This window comes from Oncorhynchus tshawytscha, linkage group LG05 (assembly GCF_018296145.1).
Source record: "Oncorhynchus tshawytscha isolate Ot180627B linkage group LG05, Otsh_v2.0, whole genome shotgun sequence".
Classification (NCBI taxonomy): domain Eukaryota; kingdom Metazoa; phylum Chordata; class Actinopteri; order Salmoniformes; family Salmonidae; genus Oncorhynchus; species Oncorhynchus tshawytscha.
Window position 1 is genome coordinate 85,719,851 of NC_056433.1, and position 15,724 is coordinate 85,735,574.

A 15,724-nucleotide genomic window follows, 5' to 3' on the forward strand; every position below is an offset into this window, starting at 1 on the left:
CTGTTATCGTAGCCTCTGCGAGTTAGGAAGTTCTGGTTTTCAAGGGAAATGTAAAGCCAGACTGTTATCTGTTTTTCTGCCGTTAGGAAGTCTGGCATGTTCGCCATTACTGTGACAATAGCCTCTGCCGTTAGGAAGTCTGATCTACAAATCAACTTTCATCATAAATAGCCTCTGCCGTTTTAGGAAGTCTGTAGATCAGTCAGTATCGCCATACTGTTATCGTAGCCTCTGACGAGTCCACAGCAACCGAATGTTCTGGTTTTCAAGGGAAATGTAAAGAGACTGTACCTTCTGTTTTTTGGGGGGGGCGTTAACAAACAGGCATGTTCGACATTACAGCTGACAATGCAGGCGACTGCCTACCGACTGATCTACAAATCAACTTTCATCATAAATAACGACTCCGTTTTATTATTTGTAGATCAGTCAGTCGCCATTTACCCACAACGCATCATGGATCGGATGCTTTCAAACACTCATCCACATTTACAGAATTGCTTGAACAGTTTTTTTTTTTTCTGCACGGGGGGATCTAGTTTCAGCTGTTTCTTTTACACCTGCAACATTAGGTTACTGGTGTCATGACAACCCTAATTAGGATAATGATAGTTTGTGTCGTGGTGCATCTCATGGTCTATGTTCGGTCTTTCCCTCTCAGTTCTCCGACCAGCTCCTGTACACGAGTAAAGGTGTGACGGCCACCAACCAGTTCAAGGTCCATGGCCAGCTGCCTCTGCACGGCATGATCGTGAGTATAAAGCTGCCTGCCCTGTGTTGACCCCTGACCTTTACCCTGTTAGCCGTGACCTCAGGTTAATCTGGCTCTGACCTAGCTTTGGTAACCTGACCCAGCTGTGTGTAACCTGACCCAGCTGTGTGTAACCTGACCCAGCTGTGTGTAACCTGACCCAGCTGTGTGTAACCTGACCCAGCTGTGTGTAACCTGACCCAGCTGTGTGTAACCTGACCCAGTTGTGTGTAACCTGACCCAGCTGTGTGTAACCTGACCCAGCTGTGTGTAACCTGACCCAGCTGTGTGTAACCGGACCTGACCTAGCTGTGGTAACCTGCTGCTAATAAAATACATACTAGGGTTGCAAAATTCAGAAATCTTAGTTGTAGAATTACAGAATTCCTCCTTTCCCTCCTGATTCTGGAAATCTTTCAACTGAGTTTTCTGGAAAACCTAATAATTAGCATCCGTATTGTGAATGACTGTTTCCTTCCTATTTTGGATTGAATTATTACTCATGTTTTTGTGCAACTGTCTTGATTCAGCAAGTCGTCCCCATGACGACAAAATGGACATTTCAGAAAACATCACCTTCATGGGCCACTGTGAGAGCTCGATTCAATCCGTAGTGCAGAAGACCCGCTTTCTAGCACGATTTACGCTTAAAAAAAAAAAAAAAAAAAAAAAAAAAAAAAAAAAAAATGTTAAGCAGATGTTCGCGGAGACTGCATTCGCGGAGACTGCATTCGCGGAGACTGCATTCGCGGAGACCGCTGAATATGTTGGCTCCATCTGGAAATGACCCGTGCTACAACGCAGATCTTCTACGCTACGGATTGAATTGAGCCCCAAAGTTACTGAAATGTTTAATATCATCTTTCCTCAGCTGGTTGTTCAGTTTGTGTCGGGAGTCAGACAGAAGGAAACTGAGGGAGATAAGAGTCACTGCTAGGGGGGGAGGAATCTAACACCAGATCAGGGAGATGTGTGAGGTGTTTCCATTGCATTCTACAAAAGAAAAAGAGTAGCACTGTGTTGAGTTGGGAGGTCAGGGTGGGGGTTTGACTGAGGTCCAGTTTGTTTGTCAGTGAGACTACCTCGAGGTCCCCTGCATTGGTCTAACCTGCGTCTCTGCTTCTCCATTTGTGATGCAGCTCATAGTTTTGGAGGCCCCGGTGAGTACTCTGGGTTCTGTTAGGGCACGCGGCCCTGCTCCCTCTCCCGTACTGATGTAGACAAAACAACGCTTAGATGTGGGCTCTGACGAGACGTCTGTGAATGGCTGCTAAAGGGAGAAAGAAGCTGTGTTTAGAGTGGATTTATTTATTTTAACTTTATTTAACTAGGCAAGTCAGTTGAGAACAAATTCTACTGAACAGTGGGTTTAACTGCCTGTCAGTAGATACCCGCCCCCAGGCCAGACGAATGTGCAGTAGATTACCCCCCGCCCCCAGGCCAGACGGATGTGCAGTAGATTACCCCCGCCCCCAGGCCAGACGGATGTAGATTACACACCCCCAGGCCAGATGGATGTGCAGTAGATTACACCCCCAGGCCAGATGGATGTGCAGTAGATTACACCCCCAGGCCAGACGGATGTGCAGTAGATTACACACCCCCAGGCCAGACGGATGTGCAGTAGATTACACCCCCCAGGCCAGACGGATGTGCAGTAGATAACCCCCAGGCCAGACGGATGTGCAGTAGATACCCCCCTGGGCCAGACGGATGTGCAGTAGATAACCCCGGGCCAGACGGATGTACAGTTGATAACCCACCCGGGCCAGGCGGATGTGCAGTAGATAACCCCCCCCCTCAGGCCAGACGGATGTGCAGTAGATAATCCCTCCCCCCAGGCCGAGAGGCTTTTGGCAGGCCTTCCTTTGATCTGTTTTACCTCCAGTTCCCCATGCTGCTCTTGTCCAATCCCATGAGAGCATGTGGTTGTGGCCAAAGGCCAACATCTTTTGCTGATCAACCATCTTACTGTGTTCCCCCCTTCCATCCTTAGGTGGAAGAGAGTGAGAATGAGTGGTCTGTTCCTCACTGCTTCACCATCTACTCTGCCCAGAGGACCATTGTGGTGGCAGCCAGGTAAACACACAGGAGTTTCACACACACACACAGTCACAGAACAGTCACAGAACAGTTATGCTTTCTAATCTAAAGACAAATGCAAATCTTCATTTTAATAGTGAACCGGTTGGTTAAAGTCCTGAGTCATAAACCCATCCTGCTCACTTCTTCAGCTGATCTGTTTCGCCTCCCTGTGTGGATGTGATTGTAGCTCGAAGGTGGAGATGGGGAAATGGATAGAGGATCTCAACATGGCAATAGAGATGACCAAGAAATCTCAGGAGAAATCAGACCTGTTCCTGGACCCAGGGCTGTGTGATCGCTCCAACAGTAAGACAGAATTACCCCTCTCTGTGATCGCTCCAACAGTAAGACATAGAATTACCCCTCTCTGTCATCGCTCCAACAGTAAGACAGAATTACCCCTCTCTGTGATCGCTCCAACAGTAAGACAGAATTACCCCTCTCTGTGATCGCTCCAACAGTAAGACAGAATTACCCCTCTCTGTGATCGCTCCAACAGTAAGACACAGAATTACCCCTCTCTCTAGCAATCCAAGCATTACCCGCACCGTTGTGATCCCAGCATTACCCTGCCCTGTGGCGATCCCAGCATTACCCTGCCCTGTGGCGATCCCAGCATTACCCCGCCCTGTGGCGATCCCAGCATTACCCTGTGGCGACCCCCGGCATTACCCCGCCCTGTGGCGACCCCCGGCATTACCCCGCCCTGTGGCGACCCCGGCATTACCCCGCCCTGTGGCGACCCCGGCATTACCCCGCCCTGTGGCGACCACCGGCATTACCCTGTGGCGACCCCCGGCATTACCCCGCCCTGTGGCGACCCCGGCATTACCCCGCCCTGTGGCGACCCCTGGCATTACCCCGCCCCGTGGCGACCCCGGCATTACCCCGCCCGTGGCGACCCCGGCATTACCCCGCCCCGTGGCGACCCCGGCATTACCCCGCCCCGTGGCGACCCCCGGCATTACCCCGCCTCGTGGCGACCCCCCCGGCATTACCCGCCCCGTGGCGACCCCCGGCATTACCCGCCCCGTGGTGACCCCGGCATTACCCCGCCCGTGGTCGACCCCCCCCGTGGCACCACCAGCCCCGCCCTGTGGCGACCACCAGCATTACCCCGCCCTGTGGCGACCCCCAGCATTACCCCGCTCTGTAGTGTATAGTTAGGATCTATACTACTTGTGCACCTGGCTGTAGCCTACAGCATTTAAATCCCTCTATTTTTATAGTGATGATGATTTTATATTGTCTTTTCCCCTTTTGTTGTGGAACCAACTAGCCTCTTGGGCTGGATATTGTGGAACCAACTAGCCTCTTGGGCTGGATGTTGTGGAACCAACTAGCCTCTTGGGCTGGATGTTGTGGAACCAACTAGCCTCTTGGGCTGGATGTTGTGGAACCAACTAGTTAGCCTCTTGGGCTGGATGTTGTGGATGGGCTATACTAGCCTCTTGGGCTTGTGCACTCTGGGCTGTGGAACCCTAGCCTCTTGGGCATTTAAATAGCCTCTTGGGCTATGTTTTTATAGTGAGCCTCTTGGGATGATTTTATATTGGCTTTTCTAGCCCTTGGGCTTGTTGTGGAACCAACTAGCCTCTTGGGCTGGATATTGTGGAACCAACTAGCCTCTTGGGCTGGATGTTGTGGAACCAACTAGCCTCTTGGGCTGGATGTTGTGGAACCAACTAGCCTCTTGGGCTGGATGTTGTGGAACCAACTAGCCTCTTGGGCTGGATGTTGTGGAACCAACTAGCCTCTTGGGCTGGATGTTGTGGAACCAACTAGCCTCTTGGGCTGGATGTTGTGGAACCATCGCTATATGTGTTGTATTCTTATGTCGGTGGATTTTCTGGTGCATCTGAATCTTAAACAGACAAGATGTTAAGTGGTCTTCCAGGCTCGAGCAGTCGTCTGAGGTGAGTGAGTAGGAAGCGTTGACTGTTGGAGCCAGATGATGCTCCTATTGGGTGGACTTTACTACAAATGTACTGTAACCCCTCCCTTTAGATGTAGCTAACCCCTCCCCCTCCTCCCTGCCCCTCCCCTCCTTCCTCAGGGTCGTCGGATGAGGTTTCTCTGGATCAGGAGTCAGAGGATGACATGTCGTCGTCCCGTAACTCTCTGGATAAGCAGACCCATCACCGTGCCAACAGCACCATGCATGTCTGCTGGCATCGCAACACCAGCGTGTCCATGTCAGATCACAGCCTGGCTGTGGAGGTAGAGACTACACACAGAGAGAGAGACACACACACACACACACACCACATCCGATGACTTCCATCACTGCTTGTGGGTTCTCTGATGACTGTATAGTCCGATGCAGGATGCATACTGTCTGCCACAGACACAACACAGAGAGGCCTTTCCCCCGTAAAGCCACAGACACAACACGGAGAGGCCTGTCCCCCGTAGAGACACAGACACAACACAGAGAGAGGCCTGTCCCGTAGAGCCACAGACACAACACGGAGAGGCCTGTCCCCCGTAGAGCCACAGACACAACACGGAGAGGCCTGTCCCCCGTAGAGAGCCACAGACACAACACGGAGAGGCCTGTCCCCCGTAGAGCCACAGACACAACACGGAGAGGCCTGTCCCCGTAGAGCCACAGACACAACACGGAGAGGCCTGTCCCCGTAGAGCCACAGACACAACACGGAGAGGCCTGTCCCCGTAGAGCCACAGAGCCACAGACACAACACGGAGAGGCCTGTGTAGAGCCACAGACACAACACGGAGAGGCCTGTCCCCCGTAGAGCCACAGACACAACACGGAGAGGCCTGTCCCCCGTAGAGCCACAGACACAACACGGAGAGGCCTGTCCCCCAGAGCCACAGGAGAGGCCTGTAGAGCCACAGACACAACACGGAGAGGCCTGTCCCCCGTAGAGCCACAGACACACACACTATTTCGTGGGTGCTTACAATTGTCCTATTTCACACATGTACAAGTGTGTTACTACATGTGTGAATTGGATATTAGTTTTTTGCATTACCTCGGAGAGTTATCAACGGTGACCCTGGAGCAATTAAGATTAGGTGCCTTGCTCAAGGGCACATCGACATATGTTTCACCTTGTCTGCGATTCGTCTTAGCGACCTTTCGGTTATTGTCTCGCGACACACATACAAATCAAATGTTATTGGTCAACGGATGTAGAATTTACCGTGAAATGCTTACTTATGAACCCTTCCCAACAATGCAGAGTTAAAAAGTTAAGAATTATAATAGTAACACGAGGAATAAAATGAAATATACAAGAATGGAGCTACATACAGGAAGTACCAGTACCAGATCAATGTGTAGCTATATACAGGAAGTATCAGATCAATGTGGGGCTACATACAGGGAGTATTAGTACCCGATCAATGTGAAGCTATATACAGGGAGTACCAGATCAATGTGAAGCTATATACAGGAAGTACCAGATTAATGTGGAGCTATATACAGAAAATACCTGTACCAGATCAATGTGGAGCTATATACAGGGAGTACCAGTACCAGATCAATGTGGAGCTATATACAGGGAGTACCAGTACCAGATCAATGTGAAGCTATATACAGGAAGTACCAGTACCAGGTCATTGTGGAGCTATATACAGGGAGTACCAGATCAATGTGGAGCTATATACAGGGAGTATCAGATCAATGTGAAGCTATATACAGGAAGTACCAGTACCAGGTCATTGTGGAGCTATATACAGGGAGTACCAGATCAATGTGGAGCTATATACAGGGAGTACCAGATCAATGTGGAGCTATATACAGGGAGTACCAGATCAACGTGGAGCTATATACAGGAAGTACCAGTACCAGGTCAATGTGGAGCTATATACAAGGGAGTACCAGATCAATATGGAATTATATACAGGAAGTACCAGTACCAGATCAATGTGGAGCTATATACAGGGAGTACCAGTACCAGATCAATGTGGAGCTATATACAGGAAGTACCAGTACCAGGTCATTGTGGAGCTATATACAGGGAGTACCAGATCAATGTGGAGCTATATACAGGGAGTACCAGATCAACGTGGAGCTATATACAGGAAGTACCAGTACCAGGTCAATGTGGAGCTATATACAAGGGAGTACCAGATCAATATGGAATTATATACAGGAAGTACCAGTACCAGATCAATGTGGAGCTATATACAGGGAGTACCAGATCAATGTGGAGCTATATACAGGGAGTACCAGATCAATGTGGAGCTATATACAGGGAGTACCAGATCAATGTGGATGTATAGCTGTCATCAAGGAAAAGGGCGGCTGCTTTGAAGAATCTCAAATATAAAACGTATTTTGATTTAACAGTTTTCTGGTTACTACATGATTCCATATGTGTTATTTCATAGTTTTGATGTCTTCACTGTTATTCTACAATGTAGAATTATTTTTGATTTCTTTTAAATGCAAAAAATAAAGGAAACCCGTGGAATGAGTAGGTGTGTCCAAACCTTTGACTGGTACTGTACATAAAAATGGACCAGATGTGGTGTAAAAAATCAACCTGTATGAAAAGCCGTGCCCCTTCTTTGTGTGTGTGTGTGTGTTTGGACCATGTCAGGTCCTTAGTGATGTGGACGCCAAGGAACTTGAAGCTCTCAACCCGCTCCACTATAATGGATGGTGGCTTGCTCTTCTCTCTTTCTCCTGTAATACACGATCAGCTCCTTGGTCCTACTGATGTTTAGGGAGAGGTTGCTGTCCCGTCACCACACTGCCAGGTCACTGACCTCCTCCCTGTAGAGCTGTCTCATCAGGCCTACCACCTTCGTGTCGTCAGCCAACTTGATAATGGTGTTGAAGTTGTGCGTGGCCACGCATTCGTGGGTGAATGGGGGAGTACAGCAGGGGGTTAAGGACACACCCCTGAGGGGCCCCCGTGGTTAGGGTCAGCGTTGCGGAGGTGTGGTTGTCTACCCTTACCACCTCAGGAAGTCCAGGATCCAGTTGCAGAGGGAGGGGTTCAGTTCCAGGGTCCTTAGCTAGGTGGTGAGCTTGGAGGGGACTATAGTGTTGAACGCTGTAGTTATTCCCCCTCTTGTCCGGGTCGGAGAGGGCAGTGTGACGTGAAATCTGTTGATTTGGATGTGTTGGTGTGGTATGTGAACTGGGTCCAGGGTGTCTGGAATGATGGTGTTGATGTGAGACATGACCAGCCTTTTCAAAGCACATCCTAATTACAGATGTGAGTGCTGCAGGATGATAGTCATTTAGGCAGGTTACCTTGGAGTTCTTTGGAACAGGGACAATGGTGGTCAGCTTGAAATATGTTTTACATTACAGTGAAGAAACTGGCCGTCTTTGCGTGCTTTGAGTATGAGCCCTGGTATTCTGTCTGGCCCGGTGGGCCTTGTGATTCTTAACCTGTTTACAAAATTTTTTGTCACGTCGGCCAAGGAGAGCGAAATCACGCAGTCTTCTGGAAAAACAGGTGCTTCACGGAGGAACAGCGTTCTATTCCTCGAAGCGAGCATAAAAGGGCATTTCGCTTGTTTGGGCGTGGCTGGCCGTTTTGGGCGTGGCTGGCCGTTTGGGCGTGGCTGGCCGTTTGGGCGTGGCTGGCCGTTTGGGCGTGGCTGGCCGTTTGGGCGTGGGCGTGGCCGGCCGTTTTGGGATGCCACTTTCCTCCTATATTGTCCTGTCGCATGTTTGATGTCTCATCGGATGTTGTCGCGGGCTTTCTTGAATGTGTCCCGTTTCTTGTAAACTTTAGCTCAGCGTGGCTATTGTCTGATATCAATGTAATCCATGGCTTTTGGTTTGGATACGTTCTGACAGTCACTGTGGGGAAGACATCGTCTATGCTCTTATTGATGATAAAGCCTGTGACGGTTGTGCTGAACTTCTCAGTGTTATCCGATGAATCGCGGAACATATCCCAGTCCGTACTAGCAAAACACTCCTGTAACCTCACTTCTGCTTCATCCAATCACTTCTGTATTGAGCACATCACTGGTACTTCCTGTTTGAGCTCTTGTTTGTAAACAGGAAGTAGGAGTTTTATTTTTATGTTTTATTTTACTTTATTTAACCAGGGAAGTTAGTTAAAAACAAATTCTTATTTATAATGACGGCCTACCAAAAGGCAAAAGTCCTACTGGGGGGGGCTGGGATAAGAAAAAGAATAAATGTATATATATATATGACACAAACACACATCACATCAAGAGACACTACAACACTACATAAAGAAATACCTATGACAATGGAGTCAGTGGTTGGATAGTCATGGTCACATTTGCCTGAAGGGAGGACGAGGGAGGGCCTTGTATGCATTTCTGTGGGTAGAGTAAAAGTGGTCTTCTAGCTTGAGAGTCCCTTCACACTCGAAACTGCACACCAGTTTTTGAACAAGAGAATAAAGATAAACATGATAAAAGTCACTAAATAGCAAAGTTGTGTTGGAACTTGAACAATGTTGCCCTTCTCCATCGGCACCATCTTTTTAAACCGTCCATCCCTCAGCGTTGTGTTGGTCAGCTGTCAGAGCTGTCTGTCAGAGCTGTCTGTCAGAGCTGCAGGAGTTTTGGGCGGCTGTCAGAGCTGTCTGTCAGAACTGCAGGAGTTTGGGGCGGCTGTCAGAGATGCAGGAGTTTGGGGCGGCTGTCAGAGCTGCAGGAGTTTGGGGCGGCTGTCAGAGCTGCAGGAGTTTGGGGCGGCTGGCTGTCAGAGCTGCAGGAGTTTGGGGCGGCTGTCTGTCAGAGCTGCAGGATTTTGGGGCGGCTGTCAGTCAGAGCTGCAGGATTTTGGGGCGGCTGTCAGTCAGAGCTGCAGGATTTTGGGGCAGCTGTCAGTCAGAGCTGCAGGATTTTGGGGCAGCATTGTTGGTCAGTTGTCAGAGAGCTGCAGTATTTGCTCAGCTGTCAGACAGTTGAAGTATTTGGGGCAGCATTGTGTTGGTCAGCTGTCAGACAGCAGTATTTGGGGCAGCATTGTGTTGATCAGCTGTCACAGAGCTGCAGTATTTGGGGAAGCTTTCATTGGACACACAGAGCAGTGGATACACGGCCTGTCCTCATCTCCTCACCCCATAGTCATTCTCCTGCACCTCCCTGCTCCACTCTCTCTCCCATGATTCATCTCTCTCCTCTGATGATCTTTTCTGTTTCATTTCAGTGTTTCACTGTTTCATCACTTCCTTGCACTGAAGTCTTGTCTTTTGGAAAACACTCCAATCAGAAGCATGTGTTCTTTATCTATGACCAATCTTGTTCCGTCTTTAACTAACTCCTCCCCTCCACAGCCCTGGCTGAAGGACTTTCTAATCTACTGTTTTGTTTCTGTCACTGAATGTAAACCTGCCAACTCATCCTATGTTGCTTTCCTCCTTTATCCACACCTCTTTCTTTCTCTCCCTCTCTCTACTTGCCCTCTTTCTCTGTCCTTTCCTCTGTCTCTGTCCTTTCCTCTCTGTCTCTGCCCCCCTCCCAGTGTTCTGTTCCCCAGCCGTGTCTCCAGAGCTCCCTCCTCGTTACCTGCTGGGTCAGGGCCAGAGACCCAACACCATCACACACGTCTGCTGGTACCGCAACCAGAACCTCTCACTCACTGATTATCTGCGCATGAACCAGGTACCACACTAGCAGAACCAGGTTCCAGACTGTAGAACCAGGTACCAGACTAGAACCATACTTGAACCATGTTAGAACCCAGTACCAGACTAGAACCAGGTACTGTGGTAGAACCGGGTACCAGACGAGAACCATGGTAGAAGCAGGTACCAGACTAGAACCATGCTAGACGAGGTACCAGACTAGAACCATGGTAGAACTAGGTACCATACTAGAAGCAGGTACCAGACTAGAATCATACACCATACTAGAACCAGGTACCAGACTAGAACCATGGTAGAACCAGGTACCAGACTGGAACCAGACTGGAAGCAGGTACCACACTAGAACCATACACCAGCCTGGAACCATGGTAGAACCAGGTACCAGACTAGAAGCATGTACCAGACTAGAACCAGACTGGAAGCAGGTACCACACTAGAACCATACACCAGCCTGGAACCATGGTAGAAGCAGGTACCAGACTAGAAGCAGGTACCAGACTAGAAGCAGGTACCAGACTAGAAGCAGGTACCAGACTAGAAGCGGGTACCAGACTAGAAGCAGGTACCAGACTAGAAGCATGGTACAACCAGGAGCCAAGCTAGAACCAGGTACCAGACTAGAACCACAATGAGGTGCCATACTAGAAGCAGGTACCATGGTAGAACTAGTTACCAGACTAGAACCACAATGAGGTGCCATACTAGAAGCAGGTACCATGGTAGAACTAGTTACCAGACTAGAACCATGGTAGAACTAGGTACCAGACTAGAACCGTGGTAGAACCAGGTACCAGACTAGAACCATGGTAGAACCAGGTACCAGACTAGAACCATGGTAGAACCAGGTACCAGACTAGAACCATGGTAGAACCAGGTACCAGACTAGAACCATGGTAGAACCAGGTACCAGACTAGAACCATGGTAGAATCAGGTACCAGACTAGAACCATGGTAGAACCAGGTACCAGACTAGAACCATGGTAGAACCAGGTACCAGACTAGAACCATGGTAGAACCAGGTACCAGACTAGAACCATGGTAGAACCAGGTACCAGACTAGAACCATGGTAGAACCAGGTACCAGACTAGAACCATGGTAGAACCAGGTACCAGACTAGAACCATGGTAGAACCAGGTACCAGACTAGGACCCGGTACCAGACTAGAACGATTCTAGAACCAGGTACAATATTAGGACCAGGTACCAGACTAGAACCATGGTAGAACCAGGTACCAGACTAGAACCAGGTACCAGACTAGAACCATGGTAGAACCAGGTACCAGACTAGAACCAGGCACCAGACTAGAACCATGGTAGAACGATGTACCAGACTAGACCCAGGTGCCATTTTAGAACCAAGTACCAGACTAGACCCAGACTAGAACCAGATGAGAAGCAGGTACCAGACTAGAACCAGATGAGAAGCAGGTACCAGACTAGAACCAGGCACCAGACTAGAACCATGGTAGAGCCAGGTACCAGACTGGAACCGCATCAGACTGCAACCATACCAGAACAATGATAGAACCAGATACCAGACTACAACCATACCTGAACCAGGTATCAGACTAGAACCAGGTACGTACCAGACTAGAACCATGGTAGAACAAGGTACCAGACTAGAACCAAGCTAGAACCAGGTACCATACTGCAACCATGCTAGAACAATGGTAGAACCAGGTACCATACTAGAACTGTACCAGACTGGAACCATACCAGACTAGATCAATGATAGAACCAGGTACAAGACTACAACTGTACTTGAACTAGGTACCAGACTAGAACTATGGTAGAACCAGGTACCATACCTGAACCAAACTAGAACCAGATACCAGACAAGAAACTTACTAGAACAGTGGAAGAACCAGGTACAAGACTAGAACCTTACTAGATCCAGTTACCAGGCTAGAAACATACACCAGACTAGAACCAGGTACCAGACTAGAACCAGGTACCAGACTAGAACCATGGTGGAACCAGGTACCAGACTAGAACCATGGTACGTACCAGACTAGAACCAGACTAGAGCCGGGTACGTACCAGACTAGAGCCGGGTACGTACCGGACTAGAGCCGGGTACGTACCGGACTAGAGCCGGGTACGTACCGGACTAGAGCCGGGTGCCGGGTACGTACCGGGCTAGAACCATGGTACGTACCGGACTAGAACCATGGTAGAACCCAGTACCAGACTAGAACCGGGTACGTACCAGACTAGAACCGGGTACGTACCAGACTAGAACCATGGTAGAACCCGGTACCAGACTAGAACCATACCAGAACCAGGGTAGAACCAGGTACCAGACTAGAACCAGGGTAGAACCAGGTACCAGACTATAGCAATGGTAGTACCAGGTGCAAGACTGGAATCATACTAGAACCAGGTAACAAACTATAGCCATTCTGGAACCAGGTACCAGACATGAACCATGGTAGAACCATGCACCAGACTAGAACCATGGTAGAATCAGACACTATAGTTGAACCATGATAGAAATAATTACCAAACTGATGGTAGAATTTCACAGGGAGACTCCAAATGATAGATACAGTTTACTGATCTGCAGTGTTGGGGGAGATACTCTGAAAATATCGTTTACCAAGCTTCAATTACTTCTCACTGGAAGAAGATAATCTACACTTAAGCTACCCCAAAGAAAAAAATATTGTTTACTTAACTAAAGTTACTTTGAAACAGTAGTTCACTATATCTAAACTACTTTGGTGTAAAAAAAAAAATGATATGAAAAATCTGAAATGTCAGATGACAAATCACAAGGACAGATCCCTTTGGGGGTCATAGGTTAATGTGAAATTTAGCCTATTAAACACAGACTCCAGCGCCTTCAGAAAGTATTCACACCCCTTGACTTTTTATACATTTTGTTGTCACAGCCTGAATTCAAAAATGTATTAAATTGAGATTGTTTGTCATTGACCTACACACAATACCCCATAATGTCAAAGTGGAATTATGTTTTTAGACTTTTTACAGATTCGTTAAAATGAAAAGCTCAACAGTCTTAAGTTTTGTTATGGTAAGCCTAAATAATTTCAGGAGTAAATATTTGCTTAACAAGTCACTATACTAAGTTGCATAGACTCACTCGGTGTGCAATAATAGCGCTTAACATGATTTTTCAATGACTACGTCATCTCTGTAACCCACACATACAATTATGTGTAAGGTCTGGCTGTCGAGCAGTGAATTTCAAACACAAATTCAACCATAAAGACCAGGGAGGTTTTCCAATGCCTTGCAAAGAAGGGAACCTATTGGGAGATGGGTAAAAAAAAGAAATCAGCAAATATTGAATATCCCTTTGAGCATGGTCAAGTTATTATTATACTTAACAAAAATATAAAACACAACATGTAAAGTGTTGGTCCCAGGTTTCATGAGCTGAAATAAAAGATCCCAGAAATGTTCCATACGCCAAGCTTATTTCTTTTTTTTTTTAAATTTGTGCACAAATTTGTTTGCATTGCTGTTAGTGAACATTACTCCTTTGCCAAGATAATCCATCCACCTGACAGGTGTGGCAGATCAATAAGATGATTAAACAGCATGATCATTACACAGGTGCCCCTTGTGCTGGGGACAATAAAAGGCCACTCTAAAATGTGCAGTTGTTACCCAACACAAAGCCAAGGATGTCTCAAGTTTTGAGGGAGCGTGCAATTGGAATGATAACTGCAGGAATGTCCACCAGAGCTGTTGCCAGATAATGTTAATTTCTCTACCATAAGCCGCCTACAAAAATATGTCATTTTTGAGAATTTGGCAGTGCGTCCAACCGGCCTCACAACCGCAGACCACGTGTATGGCATCGTGTGGGCGAGTGGTTTGCTGATGTCAACGTTGTGAACAGAGTTGCCCCATAGTGGTCGGTGTGTTTATGGTATGGGCAGTCACAAGTTACGGACAACGAACACAATTGCATTTAATGGATGGCAATTTTAATGCACAGAAATACTGTGACGAGATCCAGAGGCCCATTGTGAGGTAACTATGACCAGCAGATGTGTATCTGTATTCCCAGTCATGTGAAATCAATATCTTGGGGACTAACTCATTTATTTCAATTGACTGATTTCCTCATATGAATTTTAACTCTGTAAAATCTCAGAAATTGATGCATGTTGGTTTATGTTGTTCACTATAATTACACTTTGGATGGTGTATCAATACACCCAGTCACGACAAAGAAACAGGCGACCTTCCTAACTCGGTTGCCGGAGAGGAAGGCAACCGTTTAGGGATTTCACCATGAGGTCAATGGTGACTTTAAAAACCGTTAAACCTTTAAATGGCTGAGAACCTGAGGATGGATCAACATTGTAGTTACTCCACAATACGAACCTAATTGACAGAGTGAAAAGAAGGAAGCCAGTACAGGGGCACTAAAGTAAAACAGCAACAAACAAAAAAGCTTTTTGTTCTGAATACAAAGTGTTATGTCTGTTGAAAATGTACTTTACTGAGCAGCACGCACCATATTTTTAAGCATAGTGATGGCTGCATCATGTTATGGGTATGCTTGTAATCATTGACTGGGGAGTTTTTCAGGATGAAAAAGAAACGGAATGGAGCTAAGCGCAGGCAAAAATCCTAGAGGAAAACCTGGTTGTCTGCTTTCCACCAGACACTGGGAGACAAATTCACCTTTCAGCAGGACAATAACCTAAAACACAAGGCCAAATCTACACTGGAGTTGCTTACCAAGAAGACAGTGAATGTTCCTGAGTCGCTGAGTTACAGTTTTGACATAAAGATACGTAAAAAAATCTATGGCAACACCTGGAAATGGTTGTCTAGCAATGAATAAAAAACAATTTAACAGAACTTTTAAGAATTTTGAAAAGAATAATGGGATAATGTTGCACAATCGAGGTGTTGTAAAGCTCTTGAGTCGAGGGGTATGAATACATTCTGAAGGCACTGTATGTTTCAACAGAATTAGGCAAGTCTGTAGTTCCAGTAGTTAGCTACACCGCTACATGGTAAAAGAAAACGTCATTGACTACTGAAAACACAATCTAGATTTTAATTTTGTTCAACTAACACCAAGCTACTGCAAAGGTTTTGTTAAATGACTTGAACAACAAGTAGTTCACTACTCTTCAACGCTGCTGACTGTCCTGTCCTTTCCGATCCTGTCTTCAGAACCAGCTCTCAGGTTACCTCCTAAGGAAATTCAAGAACAGCAACGGCTGGCAGAAGCTCTGGGTGGTCTTCACCAACTTCTGTCTGTTCTTTTACAAGACTCACCAGGTACTGAACACACACCCTGAACACACACTGAACACACACCGAACCC

At 47.3% G+C, this 15,724-nt stretch overlaps 1 protein-coding gene across 1 annotated transcript in view; it reads left to right on the forward strand.

Moving 5' to 3' along the window:
- The window catches only part of farp2 (FERM, RhoGEF and pleckstrin domain protein 2), a 90,256-nt gene that overhangs the window by 71,879 nt on the left and 2,653 nt on the right, over positions 1-15,724 (forward strand). The window contains exons 22-26 of the mRNA XM_042322733.1: positions 662-751; positions 2,748-2,830; positions 3,024-3,142; positions 4,893-5,056; positions 15,571-15,678. Of these exons, the coding sequence (XP_042178667.1) occupies positions 662-751; positions 2,748-2,830; positions 3,024-3,142; positions 4,893-5,056; positions 15,571-15,678 (564 nt within the window). The remainder of the gene's footprint in view (positions 1-661; positions 752-2,747; positions 2,831-3,023; positions 3,143-4,892; positions 5,057-15,570; positions 15,679-15,724) is intronic.